General features: G+C 42.6%; 1 protein-coding gene across 5 annotated transcripts in view; it reads right to left on the bottom strand.

Moving 5' to 3' along the window:
- The window catches only part of NINL (ninein like), a 203708-nt gene that overhangs the window by 8209 nt on the left and 174869 nt on the right, over nucleotides 1-20630 (bottom strand). For all 5 annotated transcript variants that reach the window (XM_074317997.1, XM_074317996.1, XM_074317999.1 and 2 more), the window contains 3 exons: nucleotides 15731-15889; nucleotides 14880-14993; nucleotides 9284-9397 (listed from right to left, as the gene is read on the bottom strand). In XM_074317997.1, the coding sequence (XP_074174098.1) occupies nucleotides 9284-9397; nucleotides 14880-14993; nucleotides 15731-15889 (387 nt within the window). The remainder of the gene's footprint in view (nucleotides 1-9283; nucleotides 9398-14879; nucleotides 14994-15730; nucleotides 15890-20630) is intronic.

The raw sequence follows: 20630 nt of genomic DNA, 5'->3' as shown, positions 1-20630 counted from the left end.
GCTCAGGCTCTGGGAAGACTGGCGTGCAGCTCTGACCCAGGGAAGAGGCTGGGAAGAGTGTGATTTTTGCTGGGCTAGGAGAGAAGAGACGCCTCCACCCCCAGCCACCACCTTTTCTGGCCTGTGGTAAGAGTGTGACATGGCTAGGCTGGGAGAGAGAAGACCCATCCATCCCCAGCCCCGTCCCTTTCTGGCCTGCCTAGGGCGGGGCAATTACAACTGCAGAGGCACTCCCAGGGATCAGCAGTAGGTGGCAGAGGCAGCTCTGGGCTTTCAGCAGCTCAGAAATCTCCCTGTTGCTATACACACACACACACACACACACACACACACACACACACACACACACGGAAGAAGTGCCCTAAGACTCAGGAGAACTGGATACAGGGCTGGTGGTACTACTCTCAGTTCGCATATGTGCAGGCAAGGACAGAAACTGCACTGACTTTATAGAAACTACCATCCAGACCCCAGTCCCACGCATCTAAATCTGCAGTCCCAACGTCACTCTGGGTACCAGGTGACCAGCTCTGCCTGCACAATACACAGAGGACTCTGGTACAGCAGAGGACAACCTGGAGATTACTTGGTGGGCTTAAGCCAAGATTGGCGTTGCTTTTTTGTTGTTGTTGTTGCTGTATTTTTGTTTTTGTTTTGTTTTGTTTCCTCTTTATATCTTTGATATCTTTGCCTGTGTTGAATGTGGGTTGTCGCTTATTTTAACATGTGAATGTATTTGATTTTTTCTTTGTTGTTGTGCTTGGTGATTTGCTTTGTTCTGAAATTGCCCTACCAGGGCCCAGCTTAAGAGGCACAAGATTCAACATACCCAGAGGCCAAATCCAGACCAAACCAGAGTACTACCAGGTTTGACCTACAAGTGACACACCCAGAGGGAATTCTCTACAGGCACAAGAGCACATAGAGGCCAAACCACATTTAAGTGGTCAACCCTCACACAGCAGGATACCCTGCGGTGGGCAGAGCCAAGTCTCACAACTAGTCAGCCTAGGAGTTAACCCCACCTACTCACAAGCGAAAAGCAATTAAAGATCTTCTTTAAAAGGACAATATACACAATGCAGGAGTCACCTTTGGAGCACACGCAGAGGAGAAAAACGAAGTAGTACAAGTCAAATATAAAGGACACATACTAGATAAGATAACCCAGCAAGAACTAAGAACTCTAGGGGATCTAGCTAATACATTGAAGCAAACACAGAGAGTCAGCCAGAATGGGGCAACAAAGAAACATATCCCAAATAAAAGAACAGAAGAAACCTCCAGAAATGGAACCAAATGAAACAGAGGTAACCAATCTATCAGAGACAGAGTTCAGAACACTGATGACAAGAATGTTTAAGGAGCTTAGAGACGACATAAAGAAGGCTAGAGAAGTCATAATGAACAACGAGTTAGAAATAAAGAACACTATTACTGAAATTAAGAACTAACTTGAAGGAATTAACAGCAGGTTAGATGAAGCAGAGGATTGAATCAGCGACTTAGGAGACAAGATAGCAGAGATCACCCAAACAGAACAAGAGAATGAAAAAAGAATGAAAAATAATGAAGATGGTTTAAGAGACCTCTGGGATAACATCAAGTGCAACAAAATGCGCATCATAGGAATACTAGAATGTGAAGAGAAGAAGCAAGGGATTGAGAACATATTTGAAGTAATAATGGTCCGAAAACTTCCCTAACCTGATGAAGAAAACCATACGAGCCAAGGAAGTGCAGAGAGTTCCAACCAGGATAAACCCAAACAAGTCCACACCAAGACACATTATAGTTAAAATGGCAAAGATTAAAAACACAGAATCCTAAATGCAGCAAGAGAAAGACAGAGGGTTACATACAAGGGAACTCCCAATGACTTTTCTACAGAAACATTGAAGGTCGGGAGGGAGCGGCAGGAGATACTCAAAGTGATGGAAAACAAAGGCCTACAAGCTAGATTGCTTTATCCAGCAAGGCTATCATTTAAAGTTGATGGAGAGATAAAGAGCTTCCCAGAAAAGAATAAGCTAAAGGAATTTATTACCACCAAGCCAGCATTGCAAGAAGTACAAAAAGGACTCTGTAAATAGAAGATGAAAACAATCTAACCACAAATTTAAAAACGACAATAACTATGTACCTATCAGTAATCACTTTAAATGTAAACGGATTAAATGCTCCAATCAAGAGACACAGGGTGGCTGAGTGGATAAAAAAGCAAGACCCTTGGATATGCTGTATGCAAGAGACTCACCTCAGATCAAAAGACAAACACAGGCTGAAAGTGAAGGGTTGGAGTAAGATATTTCATGCAAATGGAAATGAGAAAAAATCTAGAGTTGCAATACTTATATCTGACAAAATACACTTTAAAATGAAGAACATATTAAAAGAACAAAGATGGACACTATATAGTAATAAAGGGATTGATCCGACAAGAGGACATAACCCTAGTTAACATCTATGCACCCAACATAGGAGCACCTATATATATAAAACAGATACTGACTGACATAAAGAAAGAGATCAACAGTAACACTATCATAGTAGGGACTTCAACACACCTCTGACAACAAGGGACAGGTCTTCCAGACAGAAAATCAATATGGAAACAACAGCCTTAAATGACACATTGGACCACTTGGATTTAATCGATACCTTCAGAGCCATTTCACCCCAAAGCTGCAGAATACATGTTCTTCTCAAGCGCACATGGAACATTTCCCAAGATAGACCATATGTTAGGCCACAAAAGAAGTCTTGATAAATTTAAGAAAATTGAAATCATACCAGTCGTCTTCTCTGACCACAGTGCTATGAAATTAGAAATGAACTACAGGAAAAAAACTGGAAGACACACCAATTCATGGAGGCTGAATAACATGTTACTAAATAATGAATGGGTCAACAAGGAGATCAAGGAAGAAATCAAGAGATATCTCGAGACAAACGAAAATGAAAACTCGACGACCCAAAATCTATGGGATGCCACGAAAGCAGTCCTAAGAGGGAAATTCACAGCATTGCAGGCCTACCTAAAGAAACAAGAAACATCACTAATCAACAGTTTTTCTTCACACTTAAGGAATCTGGAAAAAGAACAGCAAAATAAGCCCAAAGGGAGTACAAAGAAGGAGATAATAAAGATCAGAGCGGAAATAAGTGAAACAGAAACCAGAAAAACAATACAAAAGATCAATGAATCCAAGAGTTGGTTCTTAGAGAAGATAAACAAAATCGACAAACCTTTAGCCAGACTCATTAAAAAAAAGAGAGAGAGGACCCAAATTAATAAAATCAGAAATGAAAGAGGAGAAGTGACAATAGACACCGCAGAAATACAAAAAAATTTAAGAAATTACTATGAGCGACTATCTGCCAACAAGTTTGACAATCTGGAAGAAATGGACAATTTTCTAGAGGCGTACAACCTTCCAAGTCTAACTCAAGAAGAAACAGACAACCTGAATAGACTGATTAACACTAGGGAAATTGAATCAGTAATCAACAATCTCCCAAAAAACAAAAGCCCTGGACCACATGGCTTTACAGGTGAATTTTACAAAACGTTCAAAAAAGAATTATCACCTATTCTCCTCTAGCTCTTCCAAAAAATCCAGAAGGAGGGACGGCTCCCAAACACTTTTTACGACGCCACTATCACCCTGATCCCAAAATTAGACAAAGACACCACAAAAAAAGAAAATTGCAGGCTGATATCTCTAAGGAACATAGATGCAAAAATTCTCAACAAAATATCAGCGAACAGAATTCTGCAATACATTAAAAAGATCATACACCATGTTCAAGTGGGATTTATCCTTGGTATGCAAGGATGGTTCAACATTCGCAAATCAATTAATATGATACACCACATTAACAAAATGAAAAATAAAAATCACCTGATCATATCAATAGATGCAGAAAAAGCATTTGATAAAATCCAGCAGCCATTTATGATAAAAAACCCTTAAGAAAGTGGGAATAGAGGGTTCATATCTCAATATAATAAAGGCCATATATGATAAACCCACAGCAAACATCATACTCAATGGGGAAAAGCTAAAACCATTCCCCTTAAGATCAGGAACAAGGCAAGGTTGCCCACTTTCTCCACTTATATTCAACATAGTGCTGGAAATTCTAGCCACAGCAATCAGACAAGAAAAAGAAATAAAAGGCATCCAAATCGGTAAGGAGGAAGTAAAATTGTCATTATATGCAGATGACATGATACTATATGTAGAGAACCCTAAAGACTCCACCAAGAAACTATTAGAGCTGATAGATGAATTTAGTAAAGTAGCAGGATACAAAATTAATATTCAGAAATCAGTTGCATTTGTATATACTGATAATAAAACATCAGAAGGAGAAAGTTAAATTGCTTCAAAGACTATAAAATACCTGGGAATAAATTTAACCAAAGAAGTAAAAGATCTGTACTCAGAAAATTTTAAGACACTGAAGAAAGAAATGAAAGAAGATACAAATAGATGGAAACACATACCATGTTCATGGATAGGAAGAATTTATATAGTTAAAATGTCCATACTGCCTAAGGCAATATACATATTCAAAGCAATTCCTATCAAACTACCAACGACGTTTTTCACAGAAATAGAATATATAATCCTCAAATTTATATGGGACCATAAAAGACCCCGAATAGCCTCAGCAATCTTGAGAAATAAGAACAAAGTGGGAGGTATAACAATACCTGACATCAAATTATACTACAAGGCTCTACAGTAATCAAAACAGCATGGTACTGGCATAAAAACAGACACATAGATCAATGGAACAGAATAGAGAGCCCAGAAATAAATCCATGCCTATATGGCCATTTAATCTACGACAATGGAGCAAGAATGTATGATGGGGAAAAGACAGTCTATTCAATAAATGGTGCTGGGAAACCTGGACAGACACATGCAAAAAAATGAACCTGGACCACGTCCTTACACCATATACAAAAATTAATTCAAAATGGCTTAAAGACTTAAATGAAAGATCTGAAACCATAAAATTCCTAGAAGAAAATATAGGAAGAAACTTCACAGATATTACCCGGAGTAAATTTTTACTGATACATCCCCTCACGCAAGGGAATTAAGAGAAAAAATAAACATGTGGGATTACATCAAACTTAAAAGTTTTTTCACAGCAAAGGAAACCATCAATAAACAAAAAGGGACCCTACTGAATGGGAAAAGATATTTGCCAATGATGTATCTGATAAGGGGTTAATATCACAAATTTATAAAAAACTCACTCAACTCAACTTCAAAAAAGCAAACAACTCAATTGAAAAATGGGCAGAGGACATGAAGAGACATTTTTCTAAAAAGGACATAGAGATGGCAAACAGACATATTAAAAAATGCTCAAACTCATTAATCATTAGATACATGCAAATAAAAACCACAATGAGATACCACCTCACCCCAGTCAAAATGGCTATCATCAATAAATCAACAAACAACAAGTGCTGGCGTGGATGTGGAGAAAAGGGAATGCTTGTGCACTGTTGGTGGGATTGCAGATTGGTGCAGCCACTATGGAAAACAGTATGGAGGTATCTCAAAAATCTGAAAATGGAACTACCTTATGATCCAGCATTTCCACTGCTAGGTATCTATCCGGAGAAATCCAAAACTCCAAATCAAAAATCTTTATGCACGCCTATGTTTATTGCAGCACTGTACACAATAGCCAAGACATGGAAACAACCGAAATGCCCATCGGTAGATGACTGGATTGAGAAACTGTGGTACATTAATACAATGGAGTATTACGCAGCCATAAAGAAGAAAGAAATCTTACCATTTGCAACAACATGGATGTACCTAGAGAACATTATGTAAAGTGAAATAAGTCAGAAAGAGAAAGACAAATACCATATGATCTCACTTATATGTGGAATCTAAGGAAAAGAATAAGTGAATGAACTAATCAGAAACAGTTTTGGAGACATAGATGAAAAACTGAGGGTTGCTAAATGGGCGGGGGGGGGTGGGGATAAAGGGGAAGGTGAGGGGATTAGAAAACAGTCAGTAACCACAAGATGGCCACAGGGTTTTGAAAATTAAGTTGGGGAATGTAATCAATAATGTTGTAAAGATTTTGTAGGGTATCCGATGGACACTTGTCTCATTAGGGAGACCACCTCAGGGATTATAGATGCCTGATCACTGCATTGTACACCTGAAGCTGAAGCTGAACAATAATGAATGTCAAATATATATATATATATATATATACGGTTACAAGAAGCAGAGTACAGCATTAGGAATAGAGACAGTGGAAATGTAATGCCTCTGTGCGATGTCAGAGGGATAGTGGATGGGGGAGGGGGGTTCACACAGTGTGAGGGACATAAAAGTTAAACATCTAAGTTTTACTTTGTCTTGTGCACCTGAAATTAATTAAAAAATTGGAAAAAAAAAAGAATAAAATACCTAGGAATAATCTTAACCCAGGATGTGAAGCCTATATGCTGAGAATTGTAAGACATTTTTAAAAGAAATTGTAGAAGACACAAAGAAATAGAAAGATATTGCATGCTCATGGATTGGAAGAATCAACATAGTTAAAATGGCCATATTACCCAAAGCAATATACGGATTTAATGCAATCCCCATCAAAATCCCAATGGCATTTTTTAAAGAAATAGAACAAAAAGTCATCATATTTGTTTGAAACCACAAAAGACTATTTGGCTATTCAGGAATAGCCAAAACTATCCTAAGAAAAAAGAACAATGCTGGAGGTATCACACTTTCTGACTTTAGCTTGTACTACAGGGCAACAATAATCAAAATAGCATGGTATTGGCAGAAAAACAGACACATAGACCAATGGAATAGAATTGAAAACCCTGAAATAAAACCACATAAATATGGACAGATAATTGTTGACAAAGAAGTAAAAAACATACAGTGGAGGAAAGACAGCCTCTTCAATAAATGGTGCTAGCAGAACTGGAAAGCCACGTGCAAAAGAATGAAACTGGACTGGTATCTGTCACCATGTACCAAAATTAATTCGAAATGGATCAAAGACTTAAGTATAAAACCTGAAACAATAAATTGCATAGAAGAAAACATAGGTACTAAACTTATGGACCGTGGGTTCAAAGAGCATTTTGTGAACTTGACACCGAAAGCAAGGGAAGTAAAAGCTAAAATAAATCAATGAGACTGTATCAAACTTAAAAGCATCTGCACAGCAAAAGAAACCATCGACAAAATAAAGAGTGAAGCAACTGAATGGGAGAAGATTTTTGCAAACAGTGACTCCGATCAGGGGCTAATATCCAGAATACACAAGGAACTCATGCAACTCAACAACAAAAAAACAAACAACCCAATTGAAAAATGGGCAGAGGACTTGAAGAGACGTTTCTCCAAAGAGGCCATACAAATGGCAAATAGACATAGGAAAAAATGCTCAACTTCATAATCATCAGAGAAATGCAAATCAAAACCACAATGAGATATCACCGCACCCCAGTCAGAATGGCTAACATCAACAAGACAAATAGTAACAAGTGTTGGAGAGGCTGTGGAGAAAAAGGAACCCTCATACACTGTTGGTGGGAATGCAGACTGGTGCAGCCGTTATGGAAGGCAGTGTGGAGGTTCCTCAAAAAATTACAAATAGAATTGCCATATGACCCAGCAATCCCTCTCCTGGGTATCTACCCAAAAAATCTGAAAACATTTATACATAAAGACACGTGTGCTCCAATGTTCATTGCAGCTTTATTTACGTTGGCCAAGACATGGAAACAATCAAAATGTCCTTCAATAGATGAATGGATAAAGAAGTTGTGGTGTATACACACAATGGAATACTGTTCGGTGGTAAGAAAAGATGAAATAGGACCATTTGTGACAACACGGATGGATCTTGAGATTATAATGCTAAGTGAAATAAGTCAGACAGAAAAGGCAGAGAACCATGTGATTTCACTGACATGTGGTATATAAACCAAAAACAACAAAAAAACAATACAAAGAAATGAAAAATAAAAACTGAGAAACTCATAGACACAGACAATAGTTCAGTGGCTACCAGAGGGTAAGGGGGGAGGAGGATGGTAGATGAGGGTAAAGGGGGTCAAATATATGGTGATAAAAGGAGAAATGACTCTGGGTGTTACGCAGTGTGATTTATAGATGATGTAATACAGAATTGTACACCTGAAATCTATGTAACTTTACTAACAGTTGTCACCCCATTAAACTTTAATTGAAAAGAAAGTATATATAGATCGTATCATGCTCTTACTGAAAATCTTCCAGTGGCTTCTAATTGCAATTAAAATCCAAACCTCTAACCTGGAACAGGCCCTGCTTACCTCTACCTGCCTATCGTCAGTTTACAGCAGCCACAACAACCTCTTCAGTGGTCTTCGATGTGCGACGTGCCATGCTTGGTCTCATCTAAGGACATTTGCTTGCACTGATCCTCTGCCTGGAATGCACCCCCTCCTTGGGGTTCCATCATGTCCCCCAGCACATATGGAGACATGCAGGTGCCCTTTTACAGCTGTCCCAGTGATTGGGGGTGCTACTGGCATTTAGCACAATGCATAGGACAGTCCTCCCTTCCAAAATGCCAACCTGGCCTCTGTTGGGAGACACAGCTAGACCTTCTTATGGCTAGGTCATTAAGTGGTACCCTCACTATCCCCACCCGCTCCCATCCATCACCATTTTATTTTTTCCAGAGCATGTCTCACAACCTAAGATCATTTATCTTGTTATCACCTGTCTCTGCCTGCAGAATGTAAGGTTCTTGAGGGCTCATCTCACGGTCTACCTAGAACAATGCCTTGATACATAACAAATGGTAGGTACACATCTGCTGAATGACTGAATAAATGAATGTATATCCTTTCTGAGGTTATGTGAACACCTCGAAAAATATATCTTAAAACAATTCCAAAAAGAAAATAAACACAATGTCCAAAGATTGTAGGGTATGTTTTTAGTAAAATAAAATTTCTATTCATTGCTTTTAATTGTTAATCTGCACTTGATCATAGCCAAAAGGCCGAGAAGCGATTTAATTGTTAATCTGAAAAAAATTTGTATATTCACATTCTCAAAATGAAGTTTAGATAAAGCCCCAGATTCAGCGGTTCAAATGAACGTGGGGTTCTTTGACAAGACAGTCTCTCTCCCTGGATCAACTACTTGAACCCCCATAAAGGAAAAAAGAAGTTCTAAAAGAGGATATAAGCATGCACTGACGGAAGCCCCTCACTCACCTGTTCTCCCAGCTCGCCCACTTTTTCTTGTAGGAGCATTTCCATGTTCTTCAAAATCATTTCCACCTCTTCTACCCGCTCTTCTGCGTCTTTAAGCTGTTTTTTATGTTCTTCCTGCCACAAAAGGTTACAGACCAATATTTTATTAAAAAGAATCAACTCAGGCTTATTTACTTTAGAATGGAAATTAGCTAAAATGTGCAAATCTGAGTGTAACTACAGATAACCTTCTGTATAGAGTAATGGTTAAAAAACGTTCTGTCATAAGGCACAAAGCTGTTATTTCTCTTTGTAGTTCAAGGAGAATTAGCAGACTGCTTTGTCTAAAAAGTTTAATCCTAAGAGACTCCGAAGTGAGTTTTCTCAAACATGTTACTAAATTTCTAAAGGATTTCTCATTAAATATCTTTGTTTTGTCAATAATCTATCATACTTTATCTTGTCTAGCTTAACATTTTTGCATAATGCTGAAAGGTGGTTCTTCCGTAGAATTTATGCTTTACAAACATTAAATTTTACCCGCCTTTCAAGTCTTACTCTATTTTTTTCCTCATGAAGGCACCCCCTGCCCTCTCACTCCTGATCTCCACACCCCTCCTGCCCTGGACTTTTCCTCATGAACTGTATTGTGACAGTTCAGGATCGAGTTTTTTTCTCAGACTTTTAAATTAAACACTTAACATAGGGTGCACAGGTGCCACAGACAATTCAAGCCCTTTAAAAAAGTGCTAATTCATTGATGCCTCTCAATAACGCTTTGAGGTGGGTACCACTGGTATCCAAATTTTACAGATGAGAAAACAAGCATACAGAGGTTAAATAACTGGCCCAAGGTCACACACAGCTGGGAAGTGGAGGAGCCAGGATTCCAGTCTCTGCAGTCCATGCTTGAGCCACTGTGTCCTGCTACCCCTTTATGGCAGCAACCCCGTTTCTACATCTCTAGGTGCCTAGTGCAGCACCTGACACAGCAGGCTCCCCAGGTCTATGCTGTTACCTTACTGACGTCTTACTATTGCCCTTCTCCTCCCTCCCTCTGATCCTTGCTATCCTTAAACATGCCAAATACATACCCACCACAGGGCCATTGCATATGCTGCTCTGCTGCCTATAGCTAGCTTTCTTTCCCTAGGTAACTGGAAAGCTTGCTCTCTCAGTGCCTTCCAATCTTGGCTCAAGCACCACCTTCTCTGTACCCTATTTAAAATTGCAAAGCCTTCTGCTCTACAGTACTCATTACCATCTGATGCTATCCACATTACTCATTTTTAATTTTTTATTTCTTGTCTCCCCACCAACACTAGAACATAGGCTCCAGAAGGGCACAGATTTTTGCCTTGTGTGTTCTTTTCTGTATCTCCAATACCTACATCAGTGTGTATCCAGTAAGTTCTGTAGTCCTCATGTGGATTTTTTTAGTTTACGTAATGGTTTAAGATTCCTTTTAAATTAGGTGCAGCATTTGGAAACTGGGAGCGTTCATGTAAAAAACTTCTGGCTTTTCTTTGAAATCAGGAAAATCGGCATGGTGGGGCCTGCACTCCCACAAAGCTACACAGGAGGGGACTAGCACCCAAGGCCTCATACAGCCTCTTCATCGCCACCTTCCAGGTCCTGTAAGCAGTTTGAATGTGTAACCCTTAATGGTTAGCCATGTGCCCTACCACAGACACGTGCAGCCCTCGAGGACAGACTGCATCTGGGGGGACCTGTGGCCCCCAGGCTGGAGAGACCTTTAGGATCAGCTGGTTCAACGCTCCCTGAGAGGGTGGCAGACATTGTCCCCAAAAGGTTCACCACCCCTCCCTGATCCTTCCTTGGCATCTGTTAGAGCCCCTCCTTGTTCACAGTGAAAATCGGGGTCCCAGAGCTTCTGTACAACCAGTCCTCGTGGAGGTGGGATAGCTGTTGGGCCATCTTCCCTTTGGCACTGGGGCAGTTTTTGGCTGAGTGACCAGTGATTCAATCTCACCCTCTCTGTCTCCATCAGTTGGCCCTTGGGTCATTGTCCCCACTCACCCGCTGTGCTTCCAGTCACCTCCCTTTCTCCTCCTGGAGGGTGCACTCCTTGCAGAACTGCTGAGCTGTGCACCACTCCCTTTCCGGCAGCTGCTGCATCTCAGCCACGCAGCCCGGAGGCACCCTCTGCTCCACCTGCTCCCGCAGCTGGCAGACCGCCTGAGAGTGCTGGGACTGCGCCAGCCTCGGGTTGGCTCCATGCAGCTGCACCAGGGAGAAGGCCAGGTGCGACTGCTGAGAGCTACAAGGTCACTGCCAGACATGGAAGACTCTACTTTTAAGGACACTCTACAACTGGAAGGGCAAGTAAGGTATCCTCTCTCCTCTATGGTCCCTTCATCTGCAGCAAAATGCAGGACTTATAAACAGCCTACTCATTGGAATTCTGACAGCAAAACTCCCATGTAGTCAGAGCTTCTGCACAGAAAGAGAATCAGGAAAAGTGCCTATGATCCTCGGAATGACGATGCTGAGTCTAATGTTGGATCTACGGGAGGATCATTTTCCAGTTTTACCTTTCAGCATATCTCACTGGAGTCTGATTAAAAAACTGTAACTCATGCAAGCCAGGTATGGTAATTTTCCTCTTAAGTGTAGAGTTTATACTCTGAGACCTCACTGAGGCTGTAGTCACAGAGGGTAATTAATTAACACACAGTGAGTGCAGAAGGGAACTTGGGAGCAGGTATGGAATGAAGCCCTAGCCACAGAGGATGGTACAGAACTCATGGAGTTAAGCTGAGTCATTATGACTGAACTGCACATAACGTGGCCAGTCCTTTCACTAAGCAATTGGGAGGGCAGATTCAAACGCCATTATATTACTTCACTGACTCTGGAGGCGTATCTAGAATACACAGCATTTCCTTGGTCCCTAAAAGAACTGGCCACATCAGCCCTCATTCACCTCTGAGACCCCATAGACAGGAGAGGGAGGTGGCTCCATCAAGGGTCACACTTAGGGCAGGTCTCAAGTGGCCAAGTGGTCAGAAAGTGGGGGGCACCCACTATAGCCATGTAAGGGCAAGAGTGAGGCTGTGAAACTCCAGCCCAGATTCCTGTGTCACCTCACATCTCCAAGGTGCTATCTCAGGGGCCACATCATCACTGTAACATGTGGCCACTCTCTAGGATGGGTTATCCCAGAGAGACACATCTGCACATACACAGCTTCCAGGAGGACAGCTGCCGTGCTCTTTTGGGAGGGAAAGAGAAGAACCAGTGCTAAAACATCACCAAACATAGCTTCCTCTGGCTTTCCCGCTTCAGGTGGTCATCTGCAGCCTCCCTAGCCAGAAACTCACCCCCCATCCCAGGCTCTGCGACTGATTGTCAGAGTGCACACCCAACCTAATGGTACTCCTGCTCTGACCTCACTCCCCACCACCTCTGATAAGTTCCTCCTTTGAACACATGGCCCCACGATCCTTGCTGCCACCTCTGAACACTGGCCCTTGACAGCAACCTTTTCTGCAGGGAGGCCGCTGTCAAGTGTCAGGCCCAGCATGGGAGTTAAAGCAGCCCTACTCGTCGGTTCTCTGCCTGGGCAGATGGCTCATGAGCATCCATGAACTGAATTCCCCCCAGTTCTCATCTCCCTCCGTAGGGAAGTGAGATGCAGATGGAGCTGGCCCACTTCCAGAGTACACAGGCTGCTCCTCCTTCCCCACTGAGGGCCCTCCCCCATTGAGAGGTGGGGGCTGTGTCATCCCCTTGAGTCCAGGTTGGATTTGGTCACCCTGTTTTTAAGAAAAACAGTGCTGGGACCTGTAGCCTCACACGAGCTGCTCCCCTGCTAGTACCTGTCCAATCTGCTCGGATCTGTGACGTCCTAGAAGTTCCTCCTTGGAACCACCCACAGATGCACCAGTGACAACACTGACTCCCTCCCAAGTGGCTCCATGCTCACCCTCAGCACAGCACACCCAGAGGTACCTTAACTACTCTGTAGACAAGTCTACTTCCCTTCTCTGGAGTTTTATCAGTGTGGTTTGGGGGGGGGGGGGGACTCCTCCTCTAATTCACAAAGAAGCAGAAACCAGCTCACACAGCAGCAGGATTGCTTAAGTAAGGTATCTTCTGCCCATGGTGCTGGTTGACTCCTTAGCTTCAAAGAGCTCAAAGTGGCCAAGGCAATTTCTCAAGGTTCCTTTCAGACTTAAAAATAGAGAAGGGAACTCTCAAATACATAGAGGCACCTCTGGGAATGCGTTTGCTTGAAATGGGGAAGCTGAGAGCCTACAGGAGCCCTTGACAGCCCTGGAGGGTCTTATACCCAGGCTGACCCATCCGCAGCCTTGGGCATCTCACCTTCTCACACAGGTGACCATGGCAAAGTCCAGCTGTGAGGCCAGGGGCCAGTCAGGGAACCTGCAAAGAGGCTCAGCAGAGAGAGGCACTTAGGTGCCACATTCAGGTGAAGTTGGTACTGGGCCCAAGGCCATGTGCATTAGAGACCCCTTCCATACGATACTTGGGGTGGCCTCTCCCACGGTCCCTCTTTCTACCCTGTAGCCCCCTGGCCCTCCAAGTGCACCCACATCTGAGTCTGCACTGGGCCCTCAGCCCTCAACAATTCCCACTGTTACACACCTGCCATTCTCTCTTCCTGCTTGAGTACCTGGATATTACAGGAAGAACTGGCTACCCCTCTCTGTCCCTGCACCTCACACTGTCAGGGCACCCTGAGGTTCTTATTTGTCCTTGGCCATGAACTCCCTGCCTCCCCATCTTTGTATCTCCTGAGTATGGCAAGTGATGGATAAATGCTGGAGCAGTAGAGAGGGTGGAAGCCAGCAAGTGTGACACCCACAGGCATGTGCAATTTCAGGGCTTCACTGTGCACATGTAAATATGTGTGAGATGGGGGCACAGAGCTTGTTACTCATCAGGTCTACTTTGCCCCATGGCCTTGACTGGCTGCCTTGAATCTGACACCATTTCCCCTCCTCAGAGGCCACTCCAATGCTTTCCTTTGGCTCCTAGGTTCTGTGGAGGGCACACTCAAAGGCATGTTGATAAAAGTGAACTGGCATCTTAAGATTAACCATAGAGCTGGGAGGACTATGCGTGGAGCTGGGCCCCTTATTAACTCTGTAGTCCTGACTTCCTGTTAAACTTTGTGGTAACTTCCAGGAGAGGGATACACACACACACACACACACACACACACACACACACACACACACGGCCATCTTGCGAAGTCTTGCTTCTTCTTTCTGCTTGTATGTGGCAGTTTGGAGGTGTGTGTTTCTTTTTCTTTTCCCGAATAAACTGTTCTTTTGGCGGACTACCTGGAGAATTATTTTGTCCAGTCGACAATGCTTACTGGCCTCCTTCCCTCAGGACTAAACTGAGGCATAGCCCTTCACATGGCCTGCTCAAGGTCAACCCAACCCTGGACTAGGCTTGACTTCAGTCCTATGCCTGGTAAGTGCCCCATTAGCTGTGTGACTTCAGGCTGATCCCCAAACTCCTCTGGGATGGACTAGTCCTGGCAAGGCTCTGACAACACTGAATTGTATGGAGTCTCCTCCCCAGCTGGGACCCAGTGCTTCAGGCTATTATATGCACTCACCTGGTCTCGACTTTTTTTAAGGGTCTCTCTGAGATGTGACTGTGACAGTCTTAGGTTCTGACATTCCTGATTCATGTGTTCAAGTTCAAGTTCAAGTTTTTGGATTTGGTCACCCTGTTTTTAAAACAAATCAATTTCACATGTATATCTTAGCAGTGTGATACATATTTAATGCAGAAACTTCAGAAAATTACAGAAAATCCAAAATCCAAATCACCCATGATTCCACCAGCCCAAGGACTACACCTGACATTGTGCTGTCATCCTTCAGCCCTTCTTCTAAACACAACATTTGTATCGTACAGTGTCGTATGCTGTACTTTCCTCCTTATTATACTTTGATCATTTAATTAAAATATTATTTGAAAACATGGTTTTTAATGGCTGTACCATAATTTATCGACTCATGCAGTAAATTGCTGATAGGTGATTCAAGCTGATTCCAATTCTATTTTGCTATTATAAATATCACAGCAATGAAAATACTTCCACCTAAGTCTTTACACAATGCTCAGGTAAAATTCCCATAAGTAGAATAATGAAGTCAGAGGATACTGACATTCTTGAGGCTCTTTATATATATTTTGCCAAACTGTCCTCTGGAGAGGTGGTACCAATTTACTCTCCTGTCATCAGAATTTAATTCTTTTTTAGTATTTTTTCTAGATACCATGGATTTGCAAAAGTTGCTTAAGTCCCCATATTTTCCAGGGCTTGCTTAAGTCCCTTATTTCTCCTGTGTGGCAGTGCCCACCTCTCGGCATTTTAGGGCTCTTTCTGACCTGTTTTAGGCTGCTTTTCTCACATGCCTGCACCTCTCTGCCCCACTGCCCACGGGCCATTACTTTCACCTGCAGTTCCTCCCGGCATCCAGCCTCCTCCAGTTGCTGTGTTAACAGCTGAATGGTGACGTAATTCTTCTCGTTTTGTGCCTGTTGGGTAGAGGCCTCTTCTCCCAGCTGAAGGACCCTCTGGTTGAGTTGGGACAATTCATCCTTGCATTTCTGACTCTAGATAAAAAAGGGTGAAAATGCAGATGAAAAAGTAATTTTTTAAATCAGCAATTCAATTCAGATCATTTCAGTGGTTCTCAACCAGGGACACTTTTGTTCCCCAGGGGACATTTACAATGTCTCGAGACATTTTGGTTACCACAGCTGGGGCAGGGGGACTGGTATTGGCAACTAGTGGGTGAGGTACTCAGCATCCTCTTGTGCAGAGAAGGACCAGCCCAAATGGCAGCAGAGTGAGCATGTGAGAACTTGTACCATCCCCAGAAGAAATGAGACACATCTGGGCCACCAGAGGTGGTATGTGTCATGAGCGCCCAAACCACTGTTCTGAAGACCTTTCATGTTTTTCTCATTTCTTCCATGGTTATTTCTAACATTATTTTAAGTAGTTTGAAGGGAAAAAACCCTAATTAAATTTGAGGTATATGAATCTCTTCAAAATTTCCTCTGCTTTTTGTCACTGCACACTTAAATGTAGCTTTAAGCAGGGTGTAGGCATTGATTACATTGTATGTATTGCTTTTTCTCAATAACCACCACCCAACAGATAGTGGTTGCTAAACAAATGCTTGCTGGGTGGATGAGCAAATGCACTGGGAGCTGAAACAGCAACTAGGAAGTTGGGCCTACAGTCTTTTACCATGGAAATTCCAGTCATTTTCAACTATTTGTCCTGCATATCTTCATACAAGCCACATTTTTGCTTATTTGCTTTTCCCACAATAGTCAATTCTTGAGGCTGAAGCTCAGCGTCAGCAGCTCTCAGGTATTTTCAGAGTGGCGTCCTCTGAGCCGGCTTCAGCACTCTTGGCAATGCACCTACCTCACTCTTTCCTCAGGGCTGTACTAACAACCATTTTACTTTAATGTTTTCGATGGTCTGATAACACATAATGGAACCTAGAAATTGTTTCAGCTTATTCAAGCTTAGTGAGCCTACACATTTTTCTTGCAATGATTTCTCATTTTCTTCTCTAAACTGATCACCACCTTGACCTTTCCTTAGAACCTCAGAACTGAGAGGGTGAAGAGGTGTTTCCACCATATAGTGAGTTCATGGCAGTTACACTGGTATGGAGCTCTCTTGTGTTTATAACATCTTACTGTGAAAATTAACATTGTTTTTCACTATTAATACATATTCACCTTTGTCCTCTGAGGACAGTCTTGATTCCATTAACAGCCGGAATGGAAACTCTCCCCCAACCCCTGGTATATACACACTAGTTGATTTTCTTCTATTCATCTTTAATATTTAAAGATATTAAATTTGTCTGGAAATAATTTCAAACTTAGAGAACAGTTGCAAGTAGAGAACATCCATGCGTCCTTCACCCAAGCTCCCTGGCTGACAGCATTTCCCTCATCTGCCTTGTGACTGGCATTCTCTATGCATATACACTTAAGGTGGTTTTCTGAGCCACAGCCCTACAGTACGTTTCCTAAGAAGGGAAGTGTACTCTCACATGGCTGCTGTGCAGTTCTGGCTTCAGGACGTGAACCTTGATGTATCACACACATTCCAGTTTTGTCACGCGGCCCAATTATGATCTTTGGAGCACCCCTCCCTCCCAGTCTAGGATCAGGCAGATAGTGCCTTCATCTGCCAGGTCATTTTAGGTTCCTTGAATTTGGAATGTTTCCACCGTCTTTGTCTTGTATGATACTAACATTTTTGACAAACACAGCTCCCCTTCTCCCCGTTTTAACAGTTCCTCATTTGGGATTGGTCTGATGTCCCCTTGTGACTAGACTCAGGCAATGTGTTCTGGCTAGAATACTGCTCAAGCACTGCTGTGTCTTCTTCAGGACACCACACTGGGAGGTGTGGGAAGCCAACTGTGTCTTAGTGTTTGTGTTGGTCACCTCTTTAATTCTAACTTGCATTAATCTGGGTTTTATTGCAGAAGGCAAAATGAGATGTTAGCAGCCAACTCCTGAACACATAAATATTTGTGCTAAATATATTTACTTTGAATCTGAGCAAGTCTTGGCCTAATTTCCAGTTTTTAAGTAAAACAAGGGACAGAGGACCAGACTGAACAATACCATCAGGAAACTGCTGGACAGATCCACAATGTAGGATGACCTACAAGATGACAGCACCATGGGGCAGAGACAGGTGTTCTAGATTAAAAAGACTGAAGACATATCATAGCCAACCATAGTTTCCAAAGACGTCCTCAAAAACAACTCCTATCCCACATCCGCTCTGCAGTGTGATCTAGACACTTGCCCACTAAGACGAGCCTATGTCCCTCCCTGTGGCTCTGTGAGGTCTTGGTGGGAGTGATGTGGAGTGATTTCCAAGGTGGGGTCAGAAGCCTTGTGTCTTCCACCTGGTCCTCCTGGAACACTCGCTATCTGACGGCCCCCTCATGACACTTCCTTTAGAAGCCCAGCCCCACAGAGAGATGACTCTAGCCCTAGGCATCCCGGTCATCCCAGCTGTCCAGTCTTCCAACCAAAGCCCTGATATCATGGAGCAGAGACAGGCTGGCTGCTCTGTACCCTGTCTGCATCCCTGGCCCACAGGCTCCATGAGCACAGTAAAGAGGCTGTTTCATGCCAGTTAATATGGAATAGCATGATAGTTCAATGCAGTATGTCAAACTCAACTGATCCTTGTTCTAAAAATGTACTACATAAGACATTTCCGAATAATTGGAGAAATGTGGGTATGGTCTGAATATTGGATAATAGTAAGTAATAATGAGTAAGTTTCTTAGGTGTGATAGCAGTACTGTGGTTAGTTAGAAAATGTACTTTTAGGAGATGCCTGTTGAAACATTTAGGAGCGGAGTATTATATTATATCTGTAACTTACTTTCAAATGGTTCAGAACACACACAAACACACAGAAATACAAAGACAGCTATAAACAAATAACTAAAGCACATATGACAATTAACAACTGTCAAATTATGGTTGTGGAATGTGGCTGATCAGTGTATACACGTATCATTACAACTTTTCTGTTTGTTTACAGTTTTTCATAATAAAAAGCTGAGGGAAAGAAAGCTGAGGGAAAGTGGTAACAAATAATCCATTTATGAATGTGTTCTAGAGACAAGCTGGAATGGGGAAGGGATCAGGCAACGCTCCAGGTCCAGGAAAACCCCAGATGGGTCATTTATACAAATAGCTGGTCCTCAGGCAAATGCAGAGTCTAAAGTTTTTATCATAAACCAATCCATGAATTATCCTCCTGATGGGAGGAGGCCCAAGCAAGGCTACCACATATTCACCATGGAAACAAACACCCAAACCTGGGAGCCAAGATAAGCCACTTGCCCACGAGTGGTCTGAGGCCATCTCCATGGTGAAAACCTCTCATCAGCTACATGTAGGAAGAGGTGGATCAGGAGAGAAAAGCTTGGGGAGTTATCTTGGGGACCCAGAAGGAGTTTATGAAACTGAAAGCAACAAAAACACTTGTAGAATAAGTGAGCTCAGCAAGGTGGCAGGATGCAAGATCAACAAATGAAAATCCATTGTACTTCTATGTCCTATTAGTGAACATGTGGAAACCCAAATTGAAAACATAATATTTCCAGCTTGTGGCCTGACATGTAAAGAGCTTGGAAGTCATCATTACCCGCTCCCAACAAGAAAAAAGCTAAATATACTGAAAATCAACAATTCTTAGATCCATCAGAGAATTGAGGTCACAGGGCAAACCAATGCCCTGAAAACTGGAGAGACAGGCAAAGAGAATCACAGTTTACCAGGAGCAGAGAGCTGGAGCTAAAACAGGACAGGAAACTGGAACTGTAGGATGAGTGCTGGGAGCTGCGCCTGTATTGGCTTGAGAGTTAAAGTCGTAGACAGCCAGTCTCGGGGGAGCCCCATCTCAGGAAAGAACCCAACTTTCCTGAGCATCACCAGGGTCTTGCAGTTAAGATCAGAGAATAATACCCTCATGCTTCTAGCAAGGGGATAATAAAGTGACTGCTATGGACTGAATTATGTTCTCTTACTCCAATTTATATGTTGAAGACCTAACCCCCAATGTGACTGTATTTGGAGATAGGGCTTTTAGAAGGTAATTAAGGTTAAATGAGTTCAAAGGGTGGGGTCCTAATATGATATGATTGTGATCTTATAAAAAGAAAAAGAAGAGCATAGTCTCTCTCCCTCTGTATACGTGCACCAAGGAAAGGCCATCTGGGGACACAGTGAGAAAGCAATGGTCTGCAGGCCAGGAAGAGAGTTCTCACCAGGAATCAAATCAGCCAACACACTGATCTTGGATTTCTAGCCTCTGAGACAATAAATCTCTGTTGTTTAAGCCACATAGTCTGTGGTATTTTGTTATGGCCACCAGAGCAGACCAGTACAGTGACCATTATGAAGTACACTAACAGCACTCTGTTTTCCTGCCCTCAAAAGAAACTACTTTATCAGCGTAGAACGAACATGGGAGAAGGGGATACCCAGCTCCAGCCCCTCAAGCCTTTTTGTCTCAGTTACACCTATCAGAGTAGCCAAAATAAAATAGTGATAATACCAGCTGGCAAGAATATGGAAAAACTGGATCAAGAATACACTGCCAGGGGGTGACGTCATAGGAATGGCGGCGGCGGGGCGCACTTTTTTGAGTTCTTCGTCCCATCTTATCAGAAACGGGAAGCTTATAACCCATCAAAGGACTCTCTGCTCATCACACAGAACAGCGAAGAGACTCGCGCAGGGATTTCTTGCAGGTGGGGAAAAATTGGGCGAGCAGGGGAAGAAG

This window comes from Rhinolophus sinicus, linkage group LG13 (assembly GCF_036562045.2).
Source record: "Rhinolophus sinicus isolate RSC01 linkage group LG13, ASM3656204v1, whole genome shotgun sequence".
Classification (NCBI taxonomy): domain Eukaryota; kingdom Metazoa; phylum Chordata; class Mammalia; order Chiroptera; family Rhinolophidae; genus Rhinolophus; species Rhinolophus sinicus.
Note: the sequence above shows the minus strand (reverse complement) of the source record. Positions and strands in the feature narration are given on the sequence as shown.